At 44.3% G+C, this 14,333-nt stretch overlaps 2 protein-coding genes across 2 annotated transcripts; one reads left to right on the top strand and one right to left on the bottom strand.

Annotated features, from left to right (window-relative positions):
* The first annotated feature begins 1,134 nt into the window (after positions 1-1,134).
* On the top strand, positions 1,135-3,065 carry LOC112775686 (protein FAR1-RELATED SEQUENCE 5-like). Its single transcript, XM_025819502.1, has 3 exons — positions 1,135-1,365; positions 1,417-2,832; positions 2,919-3,065. The coding sequence occupies exons 1-3, from the start codon at positions 1,135-1,137 to the stop codon at positions 3,063-3,065; spliced, it is 1,794 nt and encodes a 597-aa protein (XP_025675287.1).
* Positions 3,066-11,649: 8,584 nt separating this feature from the next.
* On the bottom strand, positions 11,650-12,186 carry LOC140183361 (uncharacterized). The gene has a single exon (XM_072231774.1). It carries the CDS (start codon positions 12,184-12,186, stop codon positions 11,650-11,652), a length of 537 nt encoding a protein of 178 aa, XP_072087875.1.
* Between the last annotated feature and the right edge of the window lie 2,147 nt (positions 12,187-14,333).

The raw sequence follows: 14,333 nt of genomic DNA, 5'->3' as shown, positions 1-14,333 counted from the left end.
TAGTTGGACAATCAGCATTTGGCTAACAACTATTACTGCCGCTAAATTCCTCCTCCAGCTCAGGTTCTCTCCTCTCCTTCCCCTCCCCTTTTCCATCCGTCGCAGTCGCACCCTCTTCCTCCCCTTTCCGCTCCGTCGCAATCGCACCCTCTTCCTCTTCTTCCCTTCTGTCCCAATCGCACCGTCTCTTCTTATCTCCACCACCGACAACGACTGAAAACCTCCAGGCTGAGCTAACTTCTTCTCCTACCCCCACTCAGTATTCGGCAGCTGATGGCTTCACCGGCTCCATCAATGGAAAGAAGGTACCCGTTGTATTATCACCCTTCACTTGATTTATAAATATCCCCATTTTTCTTCGTTATAGGACTGCAGTTGTTTTTGGAGAAAATTCCCCAATTTTACGTGTTTCGCTAAATTACCGCATTGTTGCTGTTTGGCACAGGGTTGCCGAGGATGAAGATACCACTGGGGGCGTGCGCGTCGCCGATGAAGCAGAAATGTCCGACGAAGCAGACCACGGAGTTGGATCGGTTGAGGGCGAACGCTCTGCAGGGATGGAGTCGGACGAGAACGACTTTCAGGAAGATGATACAGAACACGACCATCATGCAGAGGCTGATGTCGACAATGGGATGTGGTTGAATTGGAAGACAGTTTGGACGGCGCCGGAGGAATGTCTGAGAATTATGCGGAAGACGAGTTTTACGCCGTTGATTCCGGCGAGTCCATAGGTTGGATTGATTTTTTGAACTTGAGCGCGGAGGATGTTCTCCGGTTTAATTTCGCAGATGTTGACATTGCATTTGAGTTCTACCAGCAATATGCAAAGCACCATGGCTTCGGCGTGAGACGTTCCAGAAGCGAAAAATGCGGCGAAGTAAGGATACGGCAGGAGTTCGTGTGCCACCGACAAGGGTTCCGATCCCCGAAGTTCTACTCAATGCCTAACCGGCAAAAGAGGCCGAGACACGGTGTGGATGCCCTGCAAGGATGCTACTCCGCATGGACGATGAATCAGGATGTTGGCACGCTGCGTTCTTTTCAGACGCGCATAACCACCACGTTCTTGAGTTGCGATTTTCTTCCATGCTCCCGGGCCATCGGAGGATGAGCGAAGCGGACATCGAGTAGATGAACGACATGCGCAAAGGGGGCATTGGCGTCTCCCGAATCCACAGTTTTATGGCGAGCCTGGCCGGCGGGTATCATAATGTCCCGTACACAACAAGGGACATGCACAATGTAAATGCGAAGCAACGAAGGGAGGGTGGCCTAGATGCGGAATCGTGCCTAAGGTATCTCCGAGAGTGCAAGGCAAATGATCCAGCACTGTACTACAAGGAAGTTGTTGACGGTGAGGGCGTGTTGCAACACTTGTTTTAGTGTGACGGCACCAGTCAAATTGATTACCAGGTGTTTGGAGACGTGATTGCATTTGATGCAACGTACAAGAAAAACGTTTACCTTTCACCTCTTGTAGTATTCTCCGGTGTGAATCACCACAACCAAACGGTTGTCTTTGCTGCTGCACTGGTGGCAGACGAGAAAGAAGAGACCTATGTCTGGCTGCTTCAGCAGTTGCAAACTTCAATGAAAGGGAAGGCTTCCGTGTCCATAATAACCGACGGTGACAGACAAATGAAGTCTGCGATCGAGCAAGTTTTTCCAGATGCTCACCATCGACTCTGCGCTTGGCATCTACTTCGAAACGCCACGAGCAACATCGGAAAGCCTAAATTCACCAGGATGTTTAGGGATTGCATGCTCGGCGACTACGAGGTTCGAACATTTCAGAGAAAGTGGTTTGAGATGGTTGAGAAATTTGGCGTGGCCGATAAAAGATGGGTACAGGACATGTACGAGAGAAGGCACAGTTGGGCCACAGCACACATACGGGGAAAGTTCTTTGCCAGATTTCGAACAACATCAAGGTGCGAGGGCTTGCACGCTGTGATATCACGGTATGTTAAGTCTCGATACAGCTACACTGAGTTTTTACGTCATTTCCATCGATGCTTGATGTTCGTGCGCGCAAAGGAGGTGGAGGCTAATTTCGAGTGTGCAAAGGGTGACCCTATTATGACCACCAACCTGAAACAGCTGGAGCGGAGTGCAGCCGACAACTACACTCATGCGATATTCTATTTGTTTGTTCCCATTCTTGACAGGGCCTGTGCAATGAGGGTGGTTGACTCTGAAGACAACGGTTCCTATTTTATCCACACCGTCTCTCGATACGGCACTCCGGGGAAGGATTGGCGTGTTATTGCAACGTCTGATACGAGGGAGGTCCGATGCACGTGCATGAGAATGGAATGTTTCGGGGTCCCCTGCGAACATATAATTGCGGTGCTTGTTCTTAACAATGTTCATGAGATCCCGAGGTCTCTGATATTACTGAGATGGACCAAGGATACAAAACTTGTGGCGGTGCAGTCGATGGGCGTGATTTGGGATTCTGTACAACTGACGCAACACTGGTGCTTGATGGATTGGTACCGGAAAGTGTGCAAGATTGCATGTCACAGCACTGAAAAGTTCCAGTTTGCAAGAGACATAGCCGTGCTGATGCTGAAGCACTTCGAGAACGAAGATGCAGGGAACACCAGTTTTCCACACGAGGGGCTACCTACTGAGAGTGGCGGACCCCCGGCGCGGAATCCACCCAAGCGCAATACAAAGGGTAACGGTGCTCATGGTGGAAAGAAGACCCAGCGATGTCGTTTGTGCCGGGAGGTGGGACACAACAGGACGACGTGTCCAAAGCGCCGCACAATGGAACCATCTAGCGCAGTTGCAGAAGACATGGATTCGATGGACACTGACATGGTGGGTTGGTCACTCTATAGACGATGTAGTTAAGTTTTCTGCTCTGTTAAATGGATCTAATCATTTGTTTTTTACATTGGTGTCAGGTCTATGATAACCTATCCGGCGATCTGTATGCGACCGCGGAGATTTCTTCGTTCCAATGCTCTGATAGTGACACACAGGCTGGGTTTGCTAACAGCGACTTCGTTGGGACCAACACGTCCGGGACAGTCATGTCTCTCGCCGATTGAGCAAAGAGGGCCTACAGTCATCACCACCGTGTGTTACAACGGCGGGTTGGTCGAACCCTTTCACGTTTTCCGGTAGGTTGTAGCCGCACACCGAATATTTTCTGCATTTCAAATAGGTACAGAACCGTCTACAAGTTGTCCACGTTAAAACAAGTTTTTGCTATGTTGGCTTTCCTTGGTATGTGGATGTGCTATAGATATCACCGTTTTTAATCGGGATTCAAGATGTGTAGGCGTGAAGTGGTGTCATGCGAAAAGCTGCAAATCAACTGTCAAACCTGATGTATTATTATTCAGTCGTTGTCCACCCTTTTATTGAACCGGACATGGTAGCTAGGGGCATGTTTACAGCAATTCTATATTTAGTGGATATTTTGTATGTATGGTAAGTGGATATTTTGTATGTAGTTGGTAGTAACGTTCAGTGGATATTCAGATGCACGTCTCATAAAAAAACTCGTTGGAAAATGCATGTGGTTCAATTGCGAATTTGAAATTTTTTGTAAGGGATCATTGCTTCTGGATGTAATTTAAAACACACGCTTAAAACACCTGAAGTGATGAGTAAAATGCACTAAATGAAACACGGCAACAACTTCGAATCAATAAACAACCACTACTAAGTAGCATTTTGAGGGTATTAACAAATCAGTGTGAAGTTTCAAAATTCAAAATGCAAAGCTACAAAATGTAGGTGAAGTGAATCGGATTACATTCAAGCTTCACAGCTTAAAATTACATTCAAACTTCACAGGCACTAATTGACATACATTTCTAATATTGGCAGATCAGTCCATTTGCAATGCTACGTGCACGTTAACAACAGAAACGATTATCGTGTTTATCATCCAAAGCATAAGCTAATGACGGCAAGGTAGAATTGTATTCCTGGTAATAACATATAGATTAAAGATACAGATGTATGGACATGCAGCTTGCACCACCGTACTTGACAAACTGAGGCAAGAAAACACCATTGACCGAGTTACTTGGATGGGGTTGGGGGCGGTGGCTGGGGGTTTAGGAGACAGGAGTTCTCAATACATATGCAGCCGGTATTCTTGCGGCGCCAGCCATTCGAAGACACACACATGGCCGTGTCTTAGTTGGCATGCAGTTGCTAAGGCAGACCAGCCCATTCCAAAACATCCATTCGTCCTCCCGACATAGTGCGTATACCGAACGGTCCACGCGCCCCTCTCGTTGGTAATCGAAATTGGGCTATCCTCGCATACTCCCGGCAGAGGGGGGACATTCGGCTGGAAACGAAGACATATTTTTTATGGTGAGATCAATAAAATAGTTGAGTAGAACAATAGGATAGAAAATAGTTGCCTTTAAAAATAATTGTCGGCACACTTACGAGAAAACGGTTTGCCAGGCGGTGCAGGATTGGACTTACAAAGAACGGATTGGTCGATCTGAACCCATCGGCTATGTGCCTTGACCTGGGGGCCGACGGATAGGTTATACAAGTGCAGTCCGTCCCCAGGCCGGCATGGGCCAAGTAGTTGATTTCCATTGTATGACCGTTGAAGAACTTGACGTACATTGTGTTTTGAACGGCGTGATAATGGAACAGCACAAGCCACTGATCCCTTAGGCGATAGCGTTCTCGGACAGCATTCCATCCTCCATGAAGCACGATCCTCCCATTAGGTTCCATATTCCAGCCCACGCGATGACGATGTTCTGTAGGCGTGGTTACGGTCAGTGGTCGCGGTAGGGACCGGCCATATTCTCGGGAGAACCGCAGCGGGAGCATCTGTAGTGGATGGTGGAAAAAATGGGTTACAATGTGTCACATATAGATGGATTGATGATTGCAGGTGGTAAAGGAATTGAAATTGGGTTCTATACCAGTGTATCAGGGTCGTTCACCGGGATTATCACGAAGAACTGGACTGTATAGTTGCCATGTGCGGGTATTGCTGGAAGACTTCCATTTCGCAAGTTTCTGGTAGAACGTAAAAGAGCATAAAACAAACGACTTAGCCGAGTGCATACAAAAAACCTGCTAGAATGATCTTGTTACCTTCCGTAGTTGATCTCGCAGTATCTTGTGTCGTGGATGGCCACATAGAAAAACTTCGTTTGGTGATACGATAGTAGCATTGAGTCACCGATTCGAAGGTGGTAATGTTCGTAAAAGGCTCGCCAGCCTCTGGTGAATACGATTTGATGCGGATACTCCTCCTCGACAACCCACGAGATGCTCCACGACTGACCATTTGTGGTGATTACCTGGACGGGGTTGCTCATGTTATCCCGTACAACGTTGGAGAAGGCCACCGACAATCTCTGCAGGAGTAAGAAATCGATATTGATGTGGGCTTGCATGCGGGCCTTGGGGTTATGTGAGTAGAACAGAAAAAGTGAAAACTTACAATTTGATTCTCCATGTTGGGGATTATGAATCTGAAGAAGCGACAATCAGCGAGTGGCGGCATCGTGATACCTCGCCTGCGATTTCTTTGATGGTTTTGGGTTCTTTACTGTCGGAAGCCTTTGAGTATCCAACAATGGCTTCCCTTCTTCGAAAAGTATGGGATTTTTTTTGTTCTTGTGACTTACAAACGTATGCGCGTTAAATAGGCGAAATAACTCCCGCCTTTTTAATTTTATTTTTTTAATAAATAACCCTTAAACCTGATTAGACTGGACATTAATGGGGCATTAATATAGGTGCAGTTACCAAGGGCAATTTCTGGATTTCAAAAAAAAAAGCAATAACCACTGAATGAGCACAGGATTTAAATTTAGCCCTAATCTAGAGTTATCATTCATTCCATTGCGTGGGTCAGTGAGTAATGACTTCGTATTGTCAGCCTTGACTTAGCGATGGATGGATGGATGGATGGATTGATGTATTCGATCGAAGCAGGTGAGTTGTTCATAATTACATTTTTTTTTGTATATTCACCGTTTTTAAATTTTTTCCCTTGGAAAAGAACCTTTTTTTTTCTTGTTTGGTCATGCTGGAAAATAACATTAAACAACAAAAAAGGGCCCAACAGAAAGATACAATAACACTAATAAGATATATGGCCGACGATATAATCAGCCCACGAAGACTGTCCGTCCATTGAGGAGGCCCAACAATGTCACATAACATAACTAGTATCAATGCATCCAACAACCAAAAAAATTGCAGTGCATGACTAAACAAATAAAAACACGCTATATTCGGCCCCTTCAGACGTATCTTAAACACGGTTCCCCGTCTTGGCCGCTTCCGCCGCCTTCGCAAGCAATGCACCGCTTTCCTCGTTGCATCTTCCCGTTAGCAGTGCAATTGCCATTTTGATCCTGATCTTCTCTTCGTCCAGCTGCAATGGTCAATGCGGTGTTCATTAGGAAAACACAGTGCAATTGTATTTTACCTTTATGCACGCGTTAACTTACAATTGGCAACACCGCGTAGGTGAACCTCCGTCCCATTGCCATCTACTGCATGACCCAAATGCCATAGTCTGTACTACTGCAGTTTTTTGGAACTCCCGGTGCGGCCATGATCTCCAAGCTGGCAAACTCGGGAGCGCTCTTTGAGCGTAACTTTTTATACCCGTCGGTTGCAATAATTCCATCCAGTGCAGTCAGCTGGCACAGATTCGCCAATATAAAAAGGATTAGCGTATTCAGATAGGACGCTGAATTTACTTATGTGCGTCGCTTACCATGCATTGTATGACACGTCTCCTTCTTGCCTTTGATTCTTTAGTTGCATTCATGTCAAATTGGTAGACATGCTTTTCCGACAGGTCAGCCACAGCCAAGAACCAGTGCTTGTCACAGTCTTCTTCTAGTACCGGTATATAGACCTGCAATCGATAGAAAAATCAGAATACGATAAGAGAGTCATAATTCAGTCCGACTAGGATCAGAACTTGCGTACAAGAATCTTATCGGTCGGTATCTTACAAGGCGCAGGTCTTCCGTCGGCTGCATGTGGTCATTGCCGTATCGCTGGGCCAAAATTTCATGGTGGACGCCGTCTATTACATCGGCCTGGTTACTCAGGGAGTATTCAGAGGTTGAAACAAGTCACCGTGCATGTCACGGTATGTGGTTCGTGTTAAAACAGAGAACGTTAAATCATAGTTATGCATTAAAATAAAAAACGGAGTTAGGATTTGGCCGTACCGCAAAATTCGGATACAAGCGCCACACCGCTTGATGGTGATCTCCATCGGTTTCTCCCTCCGATGCAACCATGATCGTGATCATCTCCATTATCTGCAAATCATATCTGACAAAAAAATCAGACTTCGCATCGGAAGTTATAAACTCGGGTGATCGAAAAAAAATCCATTAATTCAAAGAGGGTCCGATGGATTGCTACGTGCCTTCGTGGTTGGTTGTCGTCCGTCTAACAGGCATCCCATGTCAGAACGAGTTGCATGTTGCGACCCTATGCGTACAACGATCTCCCTGCGGTCAACAAATGGAAGATGTTACACCCGATAGCCCAATTTAATTGCCATCCGGTACTAATGACGCCGCACGGCAGATTCAGTCATTGATGTTCAGATAGAATACTCACGCGGGGTCGGCATCATGGTCGTAGACGTACTTACAGACGTCCATCTCGTGTTGAGAGATGGGCCATGCATTTGTCGTGTTCATTCCCTTCTTGGTTAGAGTTGACGGGGGACGTCGCGGATTCTGCTTATAGGCCCCGGATGTCTGTCCCTGGCTGCTTTCCGGCTTCGATGAGCTCTCGTCGGATGACGTCATGGTGTGGAAGGGAAAACTGCCTTTTCTGTTTTGCGTTGGCTGCAGTGCATTACGCCCTGTCGGGTTGTCTGCATTGTTGCTCCGTTGGGGCGATATAGTCTCTCGGTTACCCCCGTATACCTTTTCCTTGATTCGATTGAAGAAGTTTGTGGCCATGTCACCCTTTGGCCCATGTTCGACGCCGTGCGTGTTTGACCTGCATATCTTTGGGTACATGACCCGTTTCTTATCGTCGTCGTCATCGTAAACAGACATGTCGACGTCTCCGCCGCTGCTTAATGTCGATGACTGATGTAGTCTCTTCCTCATCCTTGCTGGAAGCATCAACTGTCTATGGATGGGAATGGAGGCGCGTGACATTGGGTTGTGCATGTGTTCCCTGTCGGTGACCGGTAGTCTTTGTATCTCATTCCGGTTTCCATCGGACGTTGCGTTGACTTTATCCCCCGGTCCCTTTTGCGCTTGGGTGACAGGTTCTCTGAGACCGCCCACCAACAACCGAATCGTCACCATTTCCGCCTCGACCCTCTCCATTCGGCGTAGCGTGCTCTTCCATGGAAAATCGGAACAGATCTGTCAGATGGTTGGATTTACCGAAACATTTAGAGCGGAAATTGAGACGGAATTTACCAACCTTTGTATTCTCGAGCACCTCTCTCATTATTTCCAGCAACGCGTCATTCGAAGTGTTGTCGTCTGGGAACGGTGTTCTCTGGTTCTCCTGGCATTGGGCACGCGTTAGTCCGTTGTGGTATACAACTAACTCACTTGAATCGGGAGCAGCATAAGCATAACTAAAAAAATTCATAAATAAATAAGCAAAACCGGCCAATGCACCACAACCGTACCTTAGCCGTGTCGTCGTTCACGTTGTGGGATGCAGCGGGCGTGTCATGATCGGCCATTGTAGGTTGCATTCTTGGTGGTCGTCGTCCGATGGGTTAGTCCGCGTTGGTTGTATGTAGGGAGGGGGTGTTTTGCTTTGACTTGAAGTGTGAGGAGGATCGAGTCGGCTACTTGTTGCCCGATAAAAATGTTGGGTCTGCAGGGCAGGATGCATCACATGCGATGCTTGGATTGCACCGGTTAGGCAACCTCGGGTGCCGTCCAATGTTCAAGCCTTTGCAAAGTGCTTCCTAACATAGCAAAAGGTGACCTGCCATTACACGAGATCAGTAGCGTCTGCACACGGCGATACCATATTAAAATATATTTTAGTTTAATTGTAAAGGAGAAAAAGTTAATATGCAAAATGACAAAAAATCTAATAAGAATATTTAACATTATTATTATTACTACGGGAAGTTCAAGCAGAACAATCTAGGTTAATTTTTTTAGTTAACCAAGTTTAAAATGTGTTATATTACATTATAGAAAAATGGTGTGTTTTTTTTATAAACCACTCAGATTTGCCTTATTTAAAATAAAAAAATTAAAACCATGAATCTAATCTTCACAATTGTAGTATAAAAAAAAAAAAATTCATAAAACTATGCCTCAAATTTGTAATTTTCCATAAAAATAAACACACCAACTCTTCACATTATTTAGAAACACCACCACAATGTCAATAATAAAAAAAAGTTAACAATACATTTTTCTATTATTATTTACTCTACAAAATAAATTAATAATGATGCGTTAATGTTAATGTTAGTAATCCAAAATGTTAAGAATTAATAACTTATAATATTGTTAAGGCTGATTTTTTTATTATTGACACAAAGATGTTAAATAAAATTTTTTGGAATTTTGATGGATTACACGAATACAGACCTAATATTAAAAAAAAAGTTCCAGATATACACTTCCTCACCTTTGCTAGGGTGTAGTGCTCAGACATGTGGCTGTGCCATTACACGATGGGTCTGTCAGTCACGTCACATAAAAAAACGTAAATGCCCCTTAAATACAAAAAATGGTGAAACAACTTATTAATTAACATCGGTTATCAAGGAATAACAAGAGATTAGTTGACAATAAATTCATTTTAGTCCAGTTTCAAGCAACATACGGCGATTGCATTTTGAAGAGTTCCGCAACAACGACCATGGAAATCATTTTTTATTTTTTTTAAACCTTACTTTGGGCCAGCTGTCCGACACGGTTCAAAATAGTGGAAAGAACCCATTCCGCAGACTAACTCAATCTCCCCACCGACCCGCATGCAACCGGTTCCTAGTTCCTACAAGATACATACATCTGATTTTTTTTTGATATTTTTCGTAGAGAAAGATTATACCAAACGGAGAAAACGGGCCACATATTTGAATCGTCAGCTAACAACTCCATGGGGGGAAGATGCCTCCGCCCTGGGGGCTTTAATCGACCGTTCCGTGCCAGGTTGGCGTCACATGTGTCAGTCTACAAGAAGACCGTTGGGCTGTGAGGACATGATGCCATTAGCAGAGAGGTGAATATGTACCCCCGTTCCGCACTGCTATTTTAAAAGCCAATCCTTCACTTTCCCGGGCGCCGTGAACTATTGAACACACAATGCAGGGATCCTCTTCCATAAGCTCGTCTTCCGTCGAAGCACCGACGCCTCATTGTCACTATGGCGTGAGGTCGCCAATCAGAACCGCTTGGAAATGTGACTACCCAGGCAGAAGGTTTTATGGATGTTCTGGGTACGGAACCAGCATGAAATGCTCCTTCTTTCAGTGGTACGATCCAGCGCCCCCGGCTCGTTATGCCGATGTCATTCGCAGGTTGCTGGAAACGAACGAGGGCATTAGAAGCGAGAACACAAAGTTGAAGAAGACAAGACAGGAACTACTAGACGAGATGCGTCGTTTGCAACAGAGTGTGCATGAAACAACGGCAGAGCTGGAAGGTGCCGTTGCAGCCTCTATGGCCATGGAAGACAACATGCTTGCGAGTGTCGCCACGACGAGAAGGCGTGGGGTTGTGATCATCGTGCTGATATCCGTGATCGTTTTGTTATTTTTTTTTCCGACCAAAGTCGCTAGTTGAGCCTTTTTTTCTTGGTCCACGACTGGAAAACATAGACCAATTCAAACAATTTGTTTAGCCTTAATTGTAGCGTGGATTTGATTGCATTGGCAATGTGTTTTCAATCTAATTAGACAATGTTCATTTCCCATATGCATTCTACCAAGTATAATAAAACATGATACACATTAATCCATTCGAAAAGTATAGTTTAAACATACCCGGAATACAAACAACAATTACAACTGGTCCATATGTACTCGGGACGGATTTACGCAATGAGTGCCTACCGCTTATGTGATCGAATCACAGTAGCTGCCGCTCCATCAGGGAACTAGACAACCCACTCCCACAGTTATAACGCGCTGAAGGTTCATGTCACTCGGCCACTCCCTATTGAATGCGGTGACTCTGTGTCGGTTAACTAAATTAATTTGAACACCAACGAAATCTCCGTCAGAAAACCACCGTTAGCACCTCTTGCCCGTTTGTGATTGTTTTCGCGCACTGTGATCATACGATTACTCATGATCGTCATAGGATTCCATGGAACGCCATACTGACCGGCAACTCCTAGCTTGATGAACGGGACGACGCACATGGATTCCAAGTCAATCTTGCACCATATGGTCGATAGTCCTCGGTGCGGGGATCGTTCATAGCCGACTAGGTGTGGGATGCCGTCGAGCACACACAGTGCCTGCACATGCTGAATTAAGCTACTATTTATCCTTATCTTGCTCAGAAGAAATGTGTCGGCATCCAACACTACCACATGCGTTGCAATCATCAAACCATGTCCACCCCAGTTTACCCACACGGCCTTACCAAGGTGAAAAGCTGAGCCCTCATCAAGGTGAGTGAGACGCTGATCGTTTATGTATGCGTGTTTCTAGCTTCCATCTGCCGAATTAAAAACATTGCAGTGCAAAAACCTGTATCCAAACGCATATCCGATGACGGCTTGTTTAAGTAGTTTGTCGGCCGGATCGTCCAGTTGACGAGCGATTCGCAGCAGCGGGTTCCATAACAGGAGTCTCAAATAAGGACCATTCGTGCTATACTGGACACAGATCACACCGCAATCGGAGCCGATAACAGTCCACCATCCGCGGGGACCCAGTTGTTCTGGCATTGGCGCGGCTTCTCTTCCTCTGCCTACACAGTCCACAATGCAAAAAGCCTGGGTTGAACCGTACCTCTCCGGGTCACCAATATGGAGCAACACCTTACGGTGTTTTCCAATGTTTGTGAACGTGTTGTCTCTCCTAAATCTGTCGGAAGACAGTCGGACACGCCAGGTTGTGCTTGCGGTTCTGCATCTCGCCGCCATCTTCGGGTTAGTTCGAGTGAAAATCTCCATCAACAGATCGTCTGGAAGGATCTGCTCACCCATATCAGCCAACGAATCCATAAATTGATTTTCCATATTCGAAGTTGCTTTTCTTTTCCTATTTATTTTTTTTCCCTTTCAATGCCGTGAGTTAGACTAGCCACAACAATGGCAATCAAGTAGATGGAAGCGTATATTATACAGTTTCCACATTTGCTGTATTATATAGTTGACGAGCGCGTAGAGTTGGGCATCATGGTTAGTCTGACTATCTTGTTCTGCGGGCAGTCTTGAGCAGCCACTCACTTCACATCAAGAGACGTCAATTCCCCTTAAATAAAAGAAAATATTAAACATCGTTTTTCAAGAAATTTTGTCATATTAGGTGACAATAAATTCGATTTATTCTAAATTCAAAGAAGATGAAACGGAAGACTCCTGCAACAATACCAAGGAAAGCTTTTTTATTTTTTTGCCGCGGTTCTGGGTCAGCAGATCACCCCGAACCAACTTAACAGAAGTGCTCTGCCCGAGTCCAAACCCAGTCCCCGCACCGGCTCCAGATGAGGCCCGACCATACATCAACCTTATATTTGCTCGTCGTCCTCCTACACGCTGTGTTATCCCACTACTGTCACTCCTTCGGCTCACGTGGGTTTGATGCATTATAAGAGGAGGATTTGGGAATTGGTGGGTGGGGCTATATGATCTGGATAGTGTTAACGGGCTTAGCCAATGAATGAAAGAATGAATATATGTAGTAAAAATAGTGATAAAATGAAAAAAATACTTAGAAGGAATATATGCAGTAAGTTTTTCAGATGTAATATTGTCTGAAAATGTGGTAGAGGATCAATACTTCCATCAGATGTTTTATTACCTAAAAATGGTGAGACTTGGAATATTGAGTGAGAATGACGGTGGAAGGCCAGTGCTTCTAGCAGACCTTGTGTGAAAATGGTGATGAACGGTCAGAATTTCTCATAGAGTCAAAAAGGAAAGTAGATTTTTTTGTTTTAAAATTAATTTTTTTAAGCAAGTGGTAGAGTGACTTCTCGAGAAGCAAGAAGTCGTATATTTTTACTTCTTCGAAAGGCTGCAAATTAACTTTTCGGGAAATTATAAGCTTTTTTTTAAATAGTGCCAAACACATAGATTATGACTTTTCATAATCCAAAAGTTAAAAAAGGTAGCTTCTGCTACTTCCCAAACGGGCTCTTTATGTTATTCTACATTGGGTTTAGGGTTTAGGTTTTAGGGTTTATGGTTTATGGTTTAGGATTTAGGGTTTATGGATTTGGGTATAGGATTTAGGGTTTATGGTTTAGGATTTGTGGTTTAGTGTTTATGGTCTACAGTGTGGGGTTTGGTGTTTAGAGTTTATGGTTTAGGGTTTAGTGTTTACGGTTTAGGGTTTCGTGTTTATGAGTTATGGTTTAGGTTTATGGTTTAGAGTTTAGGGTTTATGGTTTAAGGTTTAGGGTTTAGGATTTGTGGTATAGGGTTTAGGATTTATGGTTTATGGTTTATGGTATAGAGTTTATTCTTTATGGTATAGGGTTTAGGTTTTATGGTTTAGGATTTAGGGTTTAGGGTTTAGGGTTTAGGGTTTAGGGTTTGTGGTTTAGTGTTTATGGTCTACGGTTTGGGGTTTGGTGTTTAGGGTTTATGGTTTAGGGTTTAGTGTTTACGGTTTAGGGTTTAGTGTTTAGAAGTTATGGTTTAGGTTTATGGTTTAGAGTTTAGGGTTTATGGTTTAGGGTTTATAGTTTATGGTTTGTGGTATAGGGTTTAGGATTTATGGTTTAGGGTTTATGATTTATGGTATAGGGTTTATGCTTTATGGTATAGGGTTTTGGTTTATGGTTTAGGAATTAGGGTTTAGGGTTTAGGGTTTAGGGTTTATGGTTTATGGTATAGGGTTTATGGTTTAGGGTATAGGGTTTAGGATTTATGGTTTAGGGTTTGTGGTTTAGTGTTTATGGTCTACAGTTTGGGGTTTGGTGTTTAGGGTTTATGGTTTAGGGTTTAGGGTTTAGGGTTTAGTGTTTACGGTTTAGGGTTTAGTGTTTAGGAGTTATGGTTTAGGTTTATGGTTTAGAGTTTATGGTTTATGGTTTAGGATTTATGGTTTATGGTTTGTGGTATAGGGTTTAGGATTTATGGTTTAGGGTTTATGGTTTATGGTATAGGGTTTATGCTTTATGGTATAGGGTTTTGGTTTTATGGTTTAGAATTTAGGG

Source organism: Arachis hypogaea, chromosome 3 (assembly GCF_003086295.3).
Source record: "Arachis hypogaea cultivar Tifrunner chromosome 3, arahy.Tifrunner.gnm2.J5K5, whole genome shotgun sequence".
NCBI lineage: Eukaryota > Viridiplantae > Streptophyta > Magnoliopsida > Fabales > Fabaceae > Arachis > Arachis hypogaea.
This window is presented reverse-complemented; position numbering and strand designations above follow the sequence as displayed.